This window comes from Elephas maximus, chromosome X, assembly GCF_024166365.1.
Source record: "Elephas maximus indicus isolate mEleMax1 chromosome X, mEleMax1 primary haplotype, whole genome shotgun sequence".
In the NCBI taxonomy this organism is placed as follows: Eukaryota; Metazoa; Chordata; class Mammalia; order Proboscidea; family Elephantidae; genus Elephas; species Elephas maximus.
The window spans coordinates 37,248,406-37,266,111 of NC_064846.1; the positions used below are offsets into that span (position 1 = coordinate 37,248,406).

Sequence of the window (17,706 nt, forward strand, 5' to 3'; positions counted from 1 at the left end):
GCCCCCTCTTAGAAAAGCCCTGTAAACTTAAGGTAGGAAGTAGAGGGAGGGAAAGGAGAGGAAAAGCAAAAGAAAAGAGAGAAGAGTAGAAGAAGGGTAGAAACAATGAGAGCTGCAAAGCTATACTAGAGAGAGGAATAAAAAGAAGGCAGATAGAGGAGTAGAAGAAAGAGAGAGCCTTTAGCAGGGGCTGTTGGGTGCCTTCTCTCTCCCTGAGAGGTTGGAGCTGATCTGGCTTCTGGGCCTTCTCCGTCTCTGTTCTCACTAGCTGCAGCCAACAGAGCTTAAAGTGCTGCAGGCCGCAGCTCAGTCCTGATTTCCCACCCCTTTGCCATTCCTTCCTCCTGGCTGCTGCTTTGTTTCTGGCCCTGGGTACTGAGAACTTGATGGAGAGGCTCAGATTACCAGTATAATTTGTGTGCCCCATCCTCCACCTGGGGAATGATTTTCAAATCAACCTGTATCTCCTGGTATTTGGTAAGGCAGGATAGCATGGGCACCTGGTTACCAACCAAATGGGGCAATAATTCTAACCCAATCCTAGTTTTTGCTTACTGAGGTTACCAGTCACTCCTCATCCCAGAATCAGAGACAAGCATTTCTTCTGGGACCTGTACAATGTCAAGAAAGTATCCAGTGGTCCCCTTGCGTTCTTTAGCTTGTTTGTGGAGCCTGACTTAAAGAGGCCCCAGGTGGAGTGTTTTTTTACTGAAGGGGCCTGAGGATCTGAAAGCTATCTGTGGTCATTGCCTCCTATTTTTAGTCACTTGTTCTTTGATTTAACTCAGACATTTGGCAGAAGAAAGACACCTCTCCTTTCCTCTGGCCCTGTTTTATTCCCAGAGGAATAAAACAGTGACTTTTCTACAACAGTAAAATATTTTATATTTGAAGGCACTCAGTTTTGCAATTCAATTATTCTTTATTCAAAATTTGAAAGTTTTCACCAATTTGTCCAAAGATTTTTATTACTGAATCATAGCACTCTATGACAATTCATTGACTTATTAACTCTTTTGATATTATCTGATGGATGAAGTTCAACTAGCCATCCCCCCCGAAGAAAAAGTCTCTTTGGACACACCATATATTACATATCTGTCATGGTATATTAGTTGCACCAGTAGGAATGGATTCCTATTTTTAAGATCATAAAAATCTAAATTTTTCCAGCTCTAGCCTGTTGCCTTCATGGTCCGGTGATATTTGTGTTAACTCAATTCCTGGGGCAGTTTCACCACCTGCTTGCAGGAATTAGGAGAATAATTTCTTCTGGCCCTGTTGACACTAAACTATAAATATTCCCTATTCAGATGTTCAGGGAAAGTTTCTCACAGACCTCCAGGCTTCCTCCCTAGTTACCTCAAATGTACCGACACCCAAGCATAAGGCCCTATGTAGGGAGGCATTTCTCTCCAGCCTCCAGGAATATTTGGTGCTGGTGACGGTGCCCTTTTCTAATTCTTTGAGATGGCTGTAAACCTTGCTGGTGTGTGGCACCTCACCTCAGCAAAAAGGGCCTAACAAGATAACCTGTCCTCTTCCATATTTCCAAATGTATAAGTGGCCCCAGCTCTATATTTCCTACATAATTCCATGAACAGTTGGTTAACTTCTAGAAGTCCCACCCTTAGACTTATGCCACTCTGCTCACATGGTGATGGTGGTGGGTTTTGAAGGTAGAGGTGGTGGTAATACTATTTCTTCTTGAGAGATAGTGGTTGAATCCAATAGAGTCACTCATTCTGAATTTCCTTTGATGGTCCTTAAAGAGATTAAGAAAGAGTGCCAGTGTTTCAGGGGGCCCTACCATCCCATCCTTCTCTCTTCCCCTCCCCACTTAGTCTTCTCATTTGACCTCTTAACTCCTCATTGTTTGTGTCAACTTATAAAAATTGATTTCTCCTCATGCTCATTCCATCATCATCAGCTCTTAATGTTTTACAGTTAACTCTGCTGTTTGCTGCATGCTGCATGAGACCCAGGGTCCTGGTAAGCTTTATTAACTCTAAATAGAACTGGCAATGGCTTCTAGAACACATTCCCTCAAATCCACCCCCCCCCCATACACACGCCCATCTCTAATTAGAATCTGCTTCATTGGGCTAGTTGGTTTCCTCTTGTGACTTAAAACATTAAAAAATAGCCTGGTGTGATTTCAAGTGTGCACGTGGAATGCTTGGTTACCTGATTAAAAGGGGAGAGTTTTCAGACATTTGCTACTAGAACAGCTGGGTATCATAGGTGGATTCTGCGATTAATATTTGAGTTTCAATTTTGGCAGTTTTTTTCTTGGACAGCCCTTAATCCTTAATTATTACTTCCAAAATTGACTCAGCTGTAGTGATGAGTGAAAGTGCTGGGCTCACAAGTCCTATCCTAATGCCACAGTCAACATTGACTCCCAGGTTTGGGAATGTTCACAGCCAATGGAAACTTGCTTCTCCATTTCCCTCTGGTGGTTGTTTCTTATCTGAGGAGTTCAAGGTCTCAAATTTCCTTTGGCTATGTACTCCCAAAAAACCATAATAAAAGTGGGAAAAAAATGAAGGAACCCCAGATATTACAGGGAATTTCTTACATGTAATTCTACAAGTACCAAGTTCATGGAAACTTTTAATAAGGAGTTAAGCAGGTAAGCTTTGGTGAGAAGGATTCCCAAGGTGGTGTATCCACAGGAGTGAAATACAAAACAAAATAATCCCTGGCTTCATGTAGCTTACAGGGAGCTGAAAGCAATGATTAAGCACCTCTGTAAGGTTCCTAGGAGCCTGGCGGCACAGTGGTTAAGAGCCTGGCCGCTAACCAAAAGGTTTGCAGTTTGAATCCACCAGCTCCTCCTTGGAAACCCTGTGAGACAGTTCTACTTTGTCCCGTAGGGTCGCTATGAGTTGGAATCGAATCGACGGCAACAGGTTATAAGGTCCCTAGGTGGCACAGACAGTTTGTGCTCAACTATTAACCTAAAAGGTTGATGGTTCAAACCCCCTCAGAGGCACTTTGAAAGAATGGCCCAGTGAACTACTTCCAAAAGGTCACAGCCATGACCATATAGAGCAGTTCTACTGCACCCATGGGGTCACCATGAGTCAGAATCAACCTGACAGCAATAGTTTTATGTTTTTTGGTTGGTTGGTTTGTCTTTTGGTACCTTCTCTACTAGTAGAGTTCTCTTGGGTGGTGTGAACTGTTGAAATTTGTTATTCGAACCCACGCGGAGGTGCCTCAGAAGAAAGGCCTGGTAATGTGCTGCCCAAAAGGTCACAGCCATGAAAACCCTACGGAGTGCAGTTCTACTCTACAACACATGAGGTTGTTATGAGTCGGGTTAGTTTTTTTTATCTGCTCTACTTGACTCAGGTAGTAGATGAGGAGGGAATATAAATATTATTTTATTTAAAATCATTGTTTATAGTTTTTTAAAACCTTACCATAGAAACCTTCAAGCATGCTCCAAAGAAGAGAGGATAGTAAAATCAAGCCCAGTATAGCCATAGTCTAGCCTCCAAACAACTATCAACACATGGCCAATCCTGTTTCACCTATCACCCAGATGAATTATTCTAAAGCAAAACCCACACCGCTTCATCTGTAAATACTTTGGTTTGTATCTCTAAGAGACAATGACTTGTAAAGAAAACGTAACCACAATGCCGCCATTACCGCACCTACAAAATTACCAATCATTCCTTAACATCATAAACTTTCTAGCCAGTGTTCAAGGTCTTCCTGGTTGTCTCATAAATGCCTTTTTTACATTTGATTTGTTTGTATCTGGGAATATAAAATATTGAGAAGAATTCTCCCCCCTCACCAGTATAGTGTGTGGTTTAAATGGAGGGCCTGCTGTCACTCACCAAACTGATGGCTGCTGCTGTTGTACTGGGGACTTGGGCAGGTGGCAGAACATCTTACTTACAAGCAAATCTCAAAGAGGAAGTCCATAAAGGCTTCTGAAACATAAGGCCCATGAAACTGGGCCAAATGAAACAATCTGAAAGAACAATGAAATGATTTGCCGTCTAGCTGAAAGGAAGGTCTTGGAGCCTCTGCTAGTTGACTTGAATGAAACAGATTTCCATGGAAGATGATTATCAATTCTTAGAGTGTCTCGTTCTTGGCTGTAGTCTCAGCGCCTAGCAAAGTATCCGATGCACAGTAGGAATAGGAGCTTGGTTACTGCTTATTTTCTTTGTTCCCTGGTTTTCAATGAGAGCAGGAAAGCTATATCCTGGTAAGTTCATTCAGGCTCCATTACGCATGGTTTGACATAATTTTATTCAGATTTCCCTGAGTAAACAATTATTAGTAGCCATTACTAAAATGAATTTTGGCAAAACTATCATTAAAACCACACTTTACACGTGGGAGGTAATTGGTAAACAGCTGGAACAGCCAACCCCAACCCCAAGGAGGTTGGCCTTTCATAGCAGTTTTCTCTACAGCAGCCACAAAAGCAGTTCCAGGCCAAATAGAAGAAGGAGGCCTTGCTTTCCAGGACCTGAAAGCAGTGAAGGCAACCCAGCCCCCTCCCCAGAGCTATCATTCTAAAGGTGGACCACAAAGGCCACATAGAAGGCAGACAGTGAGGCTTACAAATTGGCTTTGAAATTGCTGGAGGCATTGCTTACAGTTGTCTGCAATTGTAAGAGAGGTTCCTTTTTGATCAGTACAGAGTTACAGATACTATGTCTCAACGGCTAATGGTCTTGGGGGCTGCGCAGTGTACATACAACAGGTGTTGTTGTTATTGGGTGCCGTAGAGTAGATTCTGACTCCTAGCGACCCCATACGACAGAGGAGAACTGCCCCACAGGGTATTCTTGGCTGTAATCTTTACAGAAGCGGATTGCCAGGTCTTTCTCCAGTGGAGCCACTGGGTAGGTTCGAACGGCCACCCTTTCGGTTGGCAGCCAAGCAGTTAACCTTTGCACCACCAGGGTGTATACTTAACCAAAATATATCATGAAGCCCAGTAGATTGGCCATTACTATGTATTTTAGGCTACTCTTTTCGGTTAGTAAATAGAATATTGGAGACTTTAAGGGACTTCCCAAGGATCACACAGTGAGCTAGTGGCAGAACTGGAATATTAACGCAGAACTCCTAATTCCGGATATAAATTACCGATCACCTGATTGTGTGTGTGTGTGTGTGTGTCCCCAAAGTGTGTGTATGTATGTCTATGTGTGGGAGTGTGGGTATATTGACTTTGGGGAAGCAACTGTACAATTCTACCACGAAGGTGTTATGTATGAGCTTTTAACTAAAAAATGAAACCAAATCAGTTGCCCTGGAGTCAGTTCCGACTCATGGCGACCCCATGTGTGTCAGAGTAGAACTGTGCTCCAAAGGGTTTTCAATGACTGATTTTTTGGGAATTAGATTGCCAGGCCTTTCTACCAAGGTGCCTCTGAGTGGACTCAAACCAACAACCTTTCAGCTAGCAGCCGAGCACGTTAACCATTTGCACTACCTGGGAAATGTGCTTTTAACTCTCTCCCTCCCCAAAATATTTAGTAGTCTTTTTAGTGGGATAAATGTATTTGTCAACTAAGAAAACTGAAACCAAACCTGTTGCCATCGAGTCGATTCTGACTCAACAGTGACCCTGTAGGACGGAGTAGAACTGCCCCACAGGGTTTCCAAGCCTGTAGATCTTTACAGAAACAGACTCCCACATCTTTCTTCCATGGAGCACCTGCTGGGTTCCAACTACCAACCTTTCGGTTAGTGCTTTAACCACTGCGCCACTAGGGCTCTTTCGGCTAATAAACAGGGGCTTATCTCCACAACCAAGGACTTGTCAGTGACGCTGTGGTGTGATGGAAAGAGTGTTGATTAGACAGCCAAGGGATTGAGGCTCTAAGCCTGGCTGTGACTTTCTTTGAGACCACAGCCATGTCAGTTGACTTCTCTGTGTTTCTCAGTTTTCTCATAAGTCAAACGGGGATCGGTACCGCAAGCCCTGTTTATGTTACGGGGATGCAGCTTAGATGGAATAAAGTTCCAAGTGCTATGTGAACACAAATGAATATGTTTCCATTGCCCGTGTTTTTAGGTAACTGTGCTCTGGACCCTAGGGCAGAACCTAGTGGCCATCCCCAGGCACTTTGCAAACAGGTCTTGCCCCTGGGGTATCAGTTAACTGACCAGGACTGCTCTGAAGGCTACCTGAGGTGAAACCTCAAATCTCTGTTTTCCCTATGGGACAAGGAAATGCAGTGGCTGAGAACCTAGAACTCTAGCCAATGGCCTGAGGCCATCTGGAGATTTGCTGACAGTATTTCTGCGCAGGAGTTCCTAGGTGGTGCAAACGGTTAACCAAAACGTGGGAGGATTGAGTCTACCCAGAGATGCCTTGGAAGAAATGTCTGGTGATCGATCTACTTCAGAAAAATCAACCATAGAAAACCCTATGGAGTACCGTTCTGCTCTGACACACATGGAGTAGCCATGAGTTGGAGTTGACTCCTCGTCAACTGGATTGGAGCAATTAGGAAGAGATAAAAAGTGTTTCTGAGGTTGTTGATAATTATTTTGCTAGCTCATGCCACTACTGCTGCCACTCAGGAGTGTGTGTGGGTGTGTGAGAGAGAAAGCATGTTCCCTGGAGCCAATGCAATAAGACCTAAAGATCATCTAACATAGCTGTATTCTAATTTATCTATTAGTCATCATGACTTAATTAAACAATTTTCTTCTGACTTTTTTTTTGGTACATTAATCCATCCATTCATTAACCCAACTTCTCTTTTCATTTTCAGTTTGGGCTTCCTGTAGACGCCCTTCCCCTGCGCAACAGAGCTGGGCCTCCCCTTCTCTAATTCCCCTTTAACACAGTTGGAGGGCATACAACCCGTGTCCCCCTTCTCTTCCTGCCAAGGTTCATAGAAGCCTGAGAGTCTGAGGATGGTGTCTGGCCTCTGGTCAAGAAGCCAGCAGTCGCATGGCTTGGAGATGCACCCCGCATCCCAGTTCTGTTCCCAGTGCCCCCAGCCATCCAACCCTGTCTTTGCCAGACTGTAACATGTTCAGGGGCCCCACCAGCTTCCCTGCTCGAAGTCTGATTGCTACTTGTTTCCCTGATGGATTTGCATCTACCATAGCTGGGTAACCACTGGTCAGCACCGTTTCCCCCCCTTAGTCACCTGTATCCCAGTTACTGGTCTTCCCTGACATCCTCCCCCACCCAGGTGCCATAGCCCCTTCTCAAGTCTACCCAGAGGTGCCTCAGAAGAAAGGCCTGGCTACCCATCTTAGGAAAATCAGCCATTGAAACCCCTATGAAGCACAGTTCTACTCTGACACACGTGGGGTCGCCATGGGTCAGAATCAACTCCACATCAACCGAGGGATCCGAAAGAAGATCCTGTAGTGCATCCTCCTTCTGGCCTGCTAGCCCAGCTCTCTCCAGCTTTGATTCACTTAAACTGGCACTCAAGTTTTATTCAAAATCCGGGATGAATTTATTTACACCCAGCCTTTCCCTGAAAACACAACTGCTGGAGAAAATATCATGCATCTCTCCTCTCTGTAACTCTGGGTACTACTCCACGGATGCAGAAGGGAGAATAAATCTGAGTACTATTACCAGCCTAGTGTCTTGAATTGTAGACTTCTAAAATTCTTCTGAGGGGTTCCAGAAACTCCTCTGTATTTTCACATAAGGTCTCCACCCCATCCCAATAAGTAGTACCAGGTATAATAATCCCATTTCAGAAACTGGCAAACTGAGCGGGCAAAGAATCTGCATTTTGGGTTTGCTCTGATGAGTCATCCTCTAGTCTCTATTTATTTGGTGAATGTGATGGTGATTTTTAATATGCATTTTGCACATGTCCCCTAATAAGAAGAGAAGGGACAGAAGAAAAGAGGTATTGTGCTTTAAAGGGTCCTTAACCTTCTCAAAGAGAAAGACCTGGCAATCTGCTCCCATAAAGATTAACAAAGATTACAGCCTAGAAAATCCTATGAGGCAGTTCTACTCTGTCACAGGGGGTTGCTATGAGTCCATATTGATTCGAAAATGCCTAACAACAATTTTCTCTCCAGTCCAAGGATTTGATGTGTAAAAACTATTCCAGCCCTAATTTTGCTACTGGGTCCCATCCAATAGTAGCTTTGGGGAGCTCTTGTGAGGTAGGCAGCCCTCCATTGTCAGGGCCACCAGGGGCAGTGGCCTTTGGTGTTTGGCCAGTGATAAAGTGAGAGCTAGAGGTACCCAGGCAATGATCTGTGGCTAATACGCCATTTCTCTGCCCTTCCTTTGCAGTAACCTATGGCCGTGTACTGAATAGCATTCCCCGCTACAGCTGGACTGGACTCCATGTAGTCTTTTAAAGCCCAAGTTCTTATTGTAACTGACAGCTTGGGCTGCCAGGCAGCCAGGCTCCCCCCCTTGCGATGCACTATCACTTCAAGACCCACCTCTTCTTTTTGAATTCCACAACTTGCTCCTGCCTCCCAGGCCCACTGGCATGGACCAAGACCACCACCTTCCTGTTGATTTGATTTGATTTTTTGAGGTTGTTGTTGTTTGACCACTCACTTTCAAACCACAAAATCAAATAAGGCTATGTCAAATGTTCAGGCCTTTTGGAAGTGTTGAGAATTTGGGGGAAGGCCACCAAGTTCTCTCTTCAATAATACATAATAATTGGAAGCAAAAAGTAGAGAAAGTGAAAAGCAAACCTTTACACACGCTTTCTCTTCTCTGGTTGGCAAAGCCTAGAGTGCAGTTTTGAAGTGTATTTTGTGGTGAGTTAGAAAGGATATTCTCATTTTGATTCACTGGTTAGTGGCCGGAGACAGGGAGGGAGGTGAGGCTGCCAACAGAAGCTAGTTTCTTGGGAAAATCCAAGTCACAGTGGAGTGCTTTAGGAGACCCTAGGCTTGGAAACACCGATAGTCAGCCAGTAGCTCTGGAGGATGCTGAGTTAGGGCTGTTATGTCTATTTGGGAAAGGCATCTTTTTTGCAGCTTTGATGCTTTTATGTCCAATTCCAGAGCTGCTTCCAATGAATGCCAGACTTAAAATCAACCAACCATCTGATCTCTATTCCCCACCCCACCGCCAGTAATTATTTACATTATAAATAAGAGCCCCTCCCTCCATGTTTGCATTCACTGTATTTATAGATGAACTACTTGAGGGTTGAGGGGCTCTAAGGAGCCCTGGTGGCACAGTGGTTAAGCGCTCAGCTGCTAACCGAAAGGCCTGCTAACTGAAAGGTTGATGGTTTGAACCCACCCAGCTGCTCCTCGGGAGAAAAAACCTGGTAATCTACTCCCATAAAGATTAAACAATCAAACAAAAAATAAACCCCGTTGCTGTCAAGTCGATTCTGACTCATAGTGACCCTAATAGGCCAGGGTAGAACTGCCCCCAGAGGGTTTCCAATGCTGTAATTTTTACAGAAGCAGATGGCCAGGTCTTTTCTCCCATAGAGCCGCTGGGTGGGTTCGAACCACCAACCTTTGGGTTAGCAGCTGAGTGCTTAACCACTGCACTGCCAGGGCTTCTTTCGTAGAGGTTAAGCCTAGGAAACCCCATGGGGCAGTTCTACCCTGTCCTATAGGGTCGCTATGAGTAGACATCAATTCAATGGCACCCAACAACAAGTATTATAAAATCATTAGAGCCATACAGCCTTTGCCAGACCTTTGGAGATGAGGCTAAATCAGGAATTTTATATAAAGGGGGAGAGACAGGTATGTTCCACTTTTTCCATAAGGGAAACCTGAGGCCAAGAGAAGTTAAAGGACTGGCCAGAGGCCCCACTGCTGTTTTTATGGCAGAAGCCAAGCTAAATTCCATATCTCCTGACTCACTGTACAAAGGCAGTCAATCTGTTCATATCTTTCTTGGAGACAAGGCCTTTGGCGTTTGGAGAAACAGAATAGTCAGTATTAGAGGGCCCTTCCGCTGCTGCTGCTTCCCCCCGCCCACCCGCCCCAACACACGCGCGCGTACACACACACACACAACAATAGGAGAACCTCAGAGGTGAGGGCGGGGCAAAGCACAACACTCAACTGAGTGCTTCTGCTGATGGCAGGAATCACCAGTGCACCTGTTAGCCAGCTGGCAGGCCTTCCTGGACCTCTGGGATGGGGCCCAGGCATGTGTATGTTTAGCAGGTGCCCTTGGTGATTCTTGTCAACAGGGAAATTTGGTAAACAAAAATCTAACAAGAATTGAAATACTTATTTTATTAGATAGCTTTTCTCACTGTAGACAGGTTATTTTCCTCTTCAATGAAAAGGCTTTTTAATTAGTACAATTGTTTCTATTTAAAAAAAATATCCTAAGTACTCTGTTTACTTCTGGCGAAACAAAACCAGTCATTAGAGATGGTCTGGGCTTTTATTTTCCCAGACTGGAATGGAAAGGCTTTTCTGAGATGGACACCCCCCCCCGCCCCCGCCATTTCTCTTAAGCCAAGAAGTTTGCTTTCCTTAGCTGCAGTGCAGATCACTTTTGTTGTTGTTCTTATTTTTTGTTTTTTTTTAATTGGCATTTACATGTGGCTGTTAATATGTGCTTGTTTTTGCATTAAAACAAGAAGCTTTAAACCGGTGTGTAGTGTTCTTAAAATCTTAGCAGATTTCTCCGTGGTGACAGTCAATCATTGGCCCCATTTCTAACCTGTCTTCTCAAAAGAATAATCTGTGCTACTTCACACTGCCCACCTCCCTCCCCCTGTCTTACTTTGAATGTCCTTTTTCTTTGGCTAATTTCATGTTTTCTTTCTCTTTCTCTCTTCCTCTCCAGCTTTTTTTAATCTTGTCTTCAGCAGCTGCACTAAGTCTAAAGGAGAAGACTGCCATTATAGAAGAGTTAGGGTTCCATGTTGTTTCAAACCAGAAACCAACCAATTCCCTCTGCCCTCAAATTGCACGTGCGTGCACATGCGCGCGCGTGCACATACACACACACACACTCAACAAGTGTCATGTGTCCCTGTGTCCAGGCAAGAAGCTCTCTTCTGACTTACATGGTATTTTAAATGGAAGTGTTTTGTACTAACCTAACAAGGCAGGACAAGAACCATCAGAGCTGCAGAATGGACCAAATGTAACCTCAGAGACAACTGCAGGAGAACTCACCCAAGTGTAAGTGACTGGGGTAGGAGACCTCAGCTGTGGGTGTGGTAGTGCTGTTCAAAAGGTGTTGTTTGAGTTCCATGGTTTTGTTTTTGAACAACAACTAATCCTCTGGTTCCATGGGTTGACTGTCTACAGCCACTATTAAACATTTCTGCATATGGAAGCGAAAGTCAAACAACGTTTGTATCTTTTTCAGCCTTCACAGACCTGCAGACCCCAGCAAGGGGGACATATGGACCCACTAGCTAACACTCAGGTGGAGAAGGGAGAGGCAAGAGGGCCTTCAGCTTAGTGAGAGCACAATTCAACCTTCCAAGGCTAGTTGAGTTTTGAGATTAAGTTTCTGCTCAGCCTGAGTAAGATCTGGAGGGAGAGCTTTGATGTTACTGAGTCTACCTTGAGTTCATTGGTTTGCCTTGCATCAAGATACCATGTGAATGTGCTCATTCCCATATACCCCTTACCACCGTCCATCACCATTCCACTGTCCAGTGTCTCTTATGAGAGCCTCTTTGCATGTTTTCCAGAACTTTTGTTTGTTTTTCCTTTCTTCTCCTTTGTTCTTTTTGCTCAAAGGTGTGACCAGTCACTGCCCCTCTGGGGCCTTCATTTGCCAGAAGAAACATCTCAGAACCAGCACTGTTTAGCTTAATACCTTTCTAATGTCCATGTCAATTTTCAATAAAAGTCAAAGAAATGCTAAATGGCTGTGTGATCTGATCCTAAATCATTAGGTGATGCGGCCCACCATGGTTTGCCCCGGGAGGAGTGGGTGGCTGCCTCCCAAGTGAGGGATTTGAGGGGCTCAGGGAGGTACCACCAGCCAATGGAATCTTCCAGAATTTTCCCACCGGGGCAGGATGGGGGTGGGCAGAAACTCCTCCAGTTTTTCCCCTATTATTAGCATGGATTTATTTAACTGATTATTTGAGCTAATTACCATTTGGAAGGAAGTGAAGTGCCAGGTCTTACAAAATGAGCTTCAGGTGAGTTTTAATTCTGGAAGGGGAAGAAATAACTCTGTTGCGCGACTTCCCTCATTTAACCCTGTTCTGTGAGCATCCTGAGAATTCATGAATATGATTGTTCTTTTTGGCCTGAAACCCATTTTACAGATAGCAAGGTGTATTTTGTGTCCTGGGGCCACCAGGGAGGGATGCCCCCTGTCCCTCCAAGCATGAAAATGGGTAAGAGGGAGAGTGGTCAGTTTTCATAGTTCTGGTTGCAGTTGGGGGGGGGGTGGATTCCTTTCCTTAGCTTCATTTCCCTAATAGCCAGACGCTGAAGACTGGACAAGTGGTCTGTATCCTGTTATGTATGGGAGGCCTCTGAAGGAGTACCAGAGGAAACAACATTGGCTTGCCTCTGCAAAGCTTGCACACTAGGGGGCAGCCGAGTGAGATAGCCTTCTGGCATCACTGAACAGAGAGACAGGCATTGGGGTGTTGTGGAAAAATACAGGCTCTGGACCAAGCAGACTTGCTAAGCATGTGCTCTGGGACAAGTTGTGTTAATAGCTTTTGTTGTGGGGGGCTATCTAGCACATTGTAGGACATTTAGCATCATCCCTGGCTTCTGCCCACTAGATGTCAATAGCACTCCCTCCCCCCACCCCATTGTGGCAACCAAAAATATCTCCAGACATTCCCAAATGTCCCCTGGAGGACAAAATCGCCCCATGTTGAGAACCATTGGTGCCCTGGTGGCACAGTGGTTAAGAAGAGCTCGGCTGCTAATCAGAAGTTTGGCAATTCGAATCCTCCAGCCGCTCCTTGGAAACCCTCTGGGGCAGTTCTACTCTGTCCTACAGGATCGCTATGAGTCGGAATCGACTCAATGGCAATGGGTTTGTTTTGGTTTGAGAACCATTGCTGTAGGTTAGGGGTCAGCAAACTTTCTGTAAAGGGCCAGCTAGGAAATACTTTTCGGTCTCTGTTCCAACTATTCAACTGCTGTTGTAGCGCAAAAGCAGCTATATATAATACATAAAAGGATGAGACTGGCTGTGTTCCAGTAAAACTTTATTTATGAACACTGACATCTGAATTTCATATAGTTATCCCATGTCCTGAAGTACTATTCTCCTTCTGATATTTTTTTTCAACCATTAAAACATCAAAAAATTATTCTTAGCTCAAGGGTCGTATGAGGGTTCTACATATACAGGCGGTGGGACCAGATTTGGCCCTTGAACCATAGTTTGCTGACCCCACCTCTAATGCATTGGAGTGCTTACTTATGCACCATCAAGCTTAAAGGCGTTAGAAGCTACTGGCCTTTCAAAAGAAATTAGAAACAAAGACAAAATACCTGGCTGAAGTTTTCATGTAAGTCAGTGGGGAAAATGGGCTTGAATTTACTAAAATGTACATACAGTTTTGCTAGAACACAGATGGTGGGGGGTTGCTGTAGTGACTAGTGCTTTCTTCTGGGGAGTTGCTAAGCAGGTGAGAATGCCAACTGCTCCAAGGGAGAGAATGAGGCCTCTAATACCCTCAAGAAGCCCAAGAAACGAGGGCTCTAGCTGGAAGAACTAAGGTTAATCCATGTTCTGTCCTGTCTGACTAAAACACTAGGCATCTGTCAAGCACATAAAAGTGATACCCTTTTAACATAAATAGAACACCATTCGACATCCATCCATCCATCCATCCATCCACCCATCCACCCGTCCATCCATCCATCCATCCTCCATCAATCCCTTCCTGTTCTAGACATGGGGATTCAAAGACAAGTAAAACATGGTCCTGGCCCTCAAAGCAAGGCAGCATTCTGACTTCCGTGGGCTGCTTCCTCCATTAGAAAAAAATGCATATCTAGAATTATATTTTATGACTCTGTTGGTATAAAGAAGAATATAATCCAGGCTAGATTTATTATATCCTTGTTGTTATTATATTTTGCTTCCGATTTAAAAATAAAATGAGAACCTCTTCATGGGCCCCTGAAAGTACCGTGGGCTCTAGGCACTATGCCGACTGGATTCACTGACCCTGCCTCAGAGGACCTCATAGTCAAATGGTGGAGACAGACAAGAAAAGAGTACTGAATACAGTGACAGGGTTTTCTTGTTTCTTTGGGTAGGACTGAGAACTCTGGTGGCATAGTGGTTAAGTGCTACAGCTGCTAACCAAAAGGTCAGTGGTTTAAATCCACCAGGCGCTCCTTGGAAACCCTATGGGGCAGTTCTACTCTGTGCTATGGGGTTGCTATGATTTGGAATCAACTCGATGGCAATGGGTTTGGTTTTTATGTAGAACTGCTACTGCCTTCTTTGTGGCCACACTATAGTTCCCACGATATTCATCTGTCAGAGACTCTAACTTAACTATGCAATTTGGTTTCCGTGTCTGCTTCCTTCTTGTATGCTCTTTGAGGGCAGGGGCTCTGTGATGTTTGTCTTTATGTTTCCAGGGCCTGCTATAGTACTAGTACATAGTAGTCACCCAGTGACTGTGGAATGCAGAATGAATGAATGAAGGAGGCATGTGCAAAGTTCAGTGGCAGCACAGAAGAGAGAGCCATCAATTCTGTTTGTAGTGCATATGGGGGAAGTGGAGCCAGGGAGGCCTCACAGGGGCAGTGACATTGAAGGTGACTCTGGAAGGATGGCTAGGCATTTCCCAGATGAACAAATTATTTGATGACTCATTTAATATTGAGCCACTGAATCTCCATAACAATCCTCTAAGGTAGGTATTACCATTAGACATTCTCTACATGGTATATTTTGAAAATTCCTGGATAGAACCTCCAGTCTCAAACAAAACCCTCAGCCAGATGTGGCAGTATCTGAAATGCCCCACTTCCGGAGATTCATCCTGCTGCTAAAAAGATGGATTTGTTCCGAGGCCATTCTTTTAAAATATAGGCACTCCTTGAGAGTCATGCATTAAGATAGTAGTAGTACCTTACGGTGGTCTTACCACCAGACCATCCGTTGGTGTTCATCCAAGTCCAGCACTCCCTCTTAGCTTTTTTAGCTTGGGCTTTAGAAAGTTCCTGCCCTGGGTTCAATACCTGTAGGAAATAACAGCAACTCTGTATTATGTAGAGAATTGGGGGACAAACTCCGTATCTTGATTTCAGGCCCTCCTACATCAAGGATTAACCACTTCCTGTGGGTTTGGCCCAGTGCCTATGCCATGGAGGAAACGTTTCATGACACCTAGTTAGATCCTGCCCTTGAGGAACTTATAGACTGGTGGAAAATTCAACCATATTTTCCAATACTTCCTAATACCCATTTTCCATTGCAATCTGCTTGGTCTCTGCATAGACCCCTCCCTGAGTCACACAAGCTGTTTGTTGACTTTGACTAAACTATCCTCTACCAATTTAAATTTTGCCTTTAAGGCTAAGGCCTACATTCTCCTTGCAGCCTTTCTTGACCCCCCCCCACCTATCTTGATCTCGTCTCCATTTTCAAACTTCCTAGTTGAACATTTATAATTTCAACTTATTGTTTGAAGGACTTCCCTCATCAGGAGATGCTGAACTCCCTAAAGGAAGGAACATCATTTATAGCCCTCCAGAGAGCTCGGTAAAGTGCTGGACACACGACAAAATAGCTAGATTGCTATTCTTCATCAGTGTAGGGAGCTATTGTGCACTTCAGACATTGAATTTTGAAATTAAGGTACAAATTACAAGAATAGCACAAAGTATACCCATATACTCTTGACCTGCCATAACACCAAACCCATTGCTGGCTGAGTCAATTCCAACTCATAACAACCTATCTCTTGACCCAGAATCACCAATTGTAAACATTTTGCCCCATTTGCTTTATCATTTGCACACTCTCTGTCTAAATATATAAAAACCAAAACCAAGCCCATTGCCGTCGAGTCGATTCCTACTCATAGTGACCATATAAGACAGAGTAGAACTGCCCCATAGAGTTTCCGAGGATCACCTGGTGGATTCGAACTGCTGACCTTTTGGTTAGCAGCCGTAGCACTTAACCACTATGCCACCAAGGTTTCCCTCTAAATATATATATGTTGTTGCTGTTCCTTACCAATGACCCTATGTATAAAGAATGAAACCTTGCCTGGTCTTATCCCATCTTCACAATCCCTGGTATGTGCCAATCCATTGTGACAGCCACTGTGAATCTTGAATGTCTGCCAATCTGGGGAGCTCATGGTCCAGCACTATATAGGACTACGTCTGTTGTGACCCATAAGGTTTTCATTGAATAATTTTCTGAAGGAGATTGAGAAGTCTTTCTTCCTAGTCTATCTTAGTCTGGAAGCTCCACTGAAACCTGTCCAAAGACATAGCTTCCAGCATCATAGCAACACGCAAGCCACCACAAACTAACAGACTGGTGGTAAATACGTATATGTATATAAAACAAAAACCAAACCCATTGCTGTCGAGTCTATTCTGACTTATAGCAGCCCTATAGGACAGAGTAGAACTCCCCCATAGAGTTTCCAAGGAGCACCTGATGGACTTGAACTGCCAACCTTTTGGTTAACAGCCAGAGCACATAACCACTACACCACCGAGGTTTCCGTATATTGTATATATGCAATATTTTTTTTCGGAACCATTTGAAGGAAGTTTATGTATGTCATGGCCCTTTACCCCGTCTTAGTTTTCTAGTGCTGCTGTAACAGAAATACCACAAATAGGTGGCTTTAAGAAACAGAAATTTATTTTCTCACAGTTTAGGAGGCTAGAAGTCTGAATTCATGTCGCCAGCTGTAGGGAAATGCTTTTTCTCTACTGGCTCAGAGGAAGCCCCTTGTCTCTTTTGAGCTTCTGCTCCTGGACGATCTTCATGTGGCTTGGCATCTCTCTTCCCCCATCTCTGCTTCCTTGCTTGCTTGTTTAATCTCTTTTATATCTCAAAAGACATTGGCTTAAGACCCACCCTACACTAATCTTGTCTCACTAACATAACAAAGACAACCCATTCTCAAATGGAATTATACCCACAGGGATAGAGGTTAAGATTTATAACACATATTTTTTGGGTGGGGGGGGCACAGTTCAATCCATAACATTCTACCTTTTGGCCACCCAAAATTCATGTCCTTCCCACATGCAAAACACATTCACCCCATCACATCATCCCAAAATTCTTCAATCAACTCCAAGTCCAAAATCACATCTTCTAAGTCATCTAAATCAAATATGGGTGAGACTTTAGCATATTCCATCTTGAGGCAAAATTCTTCTTCATCTATGAACTTGTGAAATCTAGACTACAAGTTATGTGTTTCCAAAGTACAATGGTGGAGCAGGGACAAGGTAGATGTTTCCATTACAAATGGGAGAAATTGGAGGGAAAGAAGGGATAACAGGCACCAAGCAAATCCAAAACCCAGCAGAACAAACTATATTAGCTCTTAAGTCTTGAAAATAATCCTCTGCTCTCTGAGACCATCTGGACAATGGTCCTGCCCTCCAGACACTGGGTGTTGGCCACTCCCTCTGGATCATGGGTGGAAGCCCCTCAGCCCTGGGCTTCAGCTCCGCCTTCCAGGCCCACTTGGACGGCAACTCTGCTTGCTCGGCTTTGGGCAGCCCCGTTCTCCTAGTCAATTTGGGTGGTGACCCCACCCTGTTGGCCACCTG

General features: G+C 44.3%; 1 protein-coding gene across 5 annotated transcripts in view; it reads left to right on the plus strand.

Moving 5' to 3' along the window:
- SEPTIN6 (septin 6) overlaps positions 1-17,706 on the plus strand; it is an 89,322-nt gene that overhangs the window by 68,510 nt on the left and 3,106 nt on the right. The window contains exons 11-12 of one of the 5 annotated variants that reach the window (XM_049871787.1): positions 1,948-1,992; positions 8,276-9,952. The exons of 1 other annotated variant lie outside the window; for it this stretch is intronic. In XM_049871787.1, coding sequence (XP_049727744.1) covers positions 1,948-1,951 — 4 coding nt within the window. In that variant the 3' untranslated portion in view covers positions 1,952-1,992; positions 8,276-9,952. 3 more of the 5 variants (XM_049871786.1, XM_049871784.1, XM_049871785.1) reach the window with 3 other exon arrangements.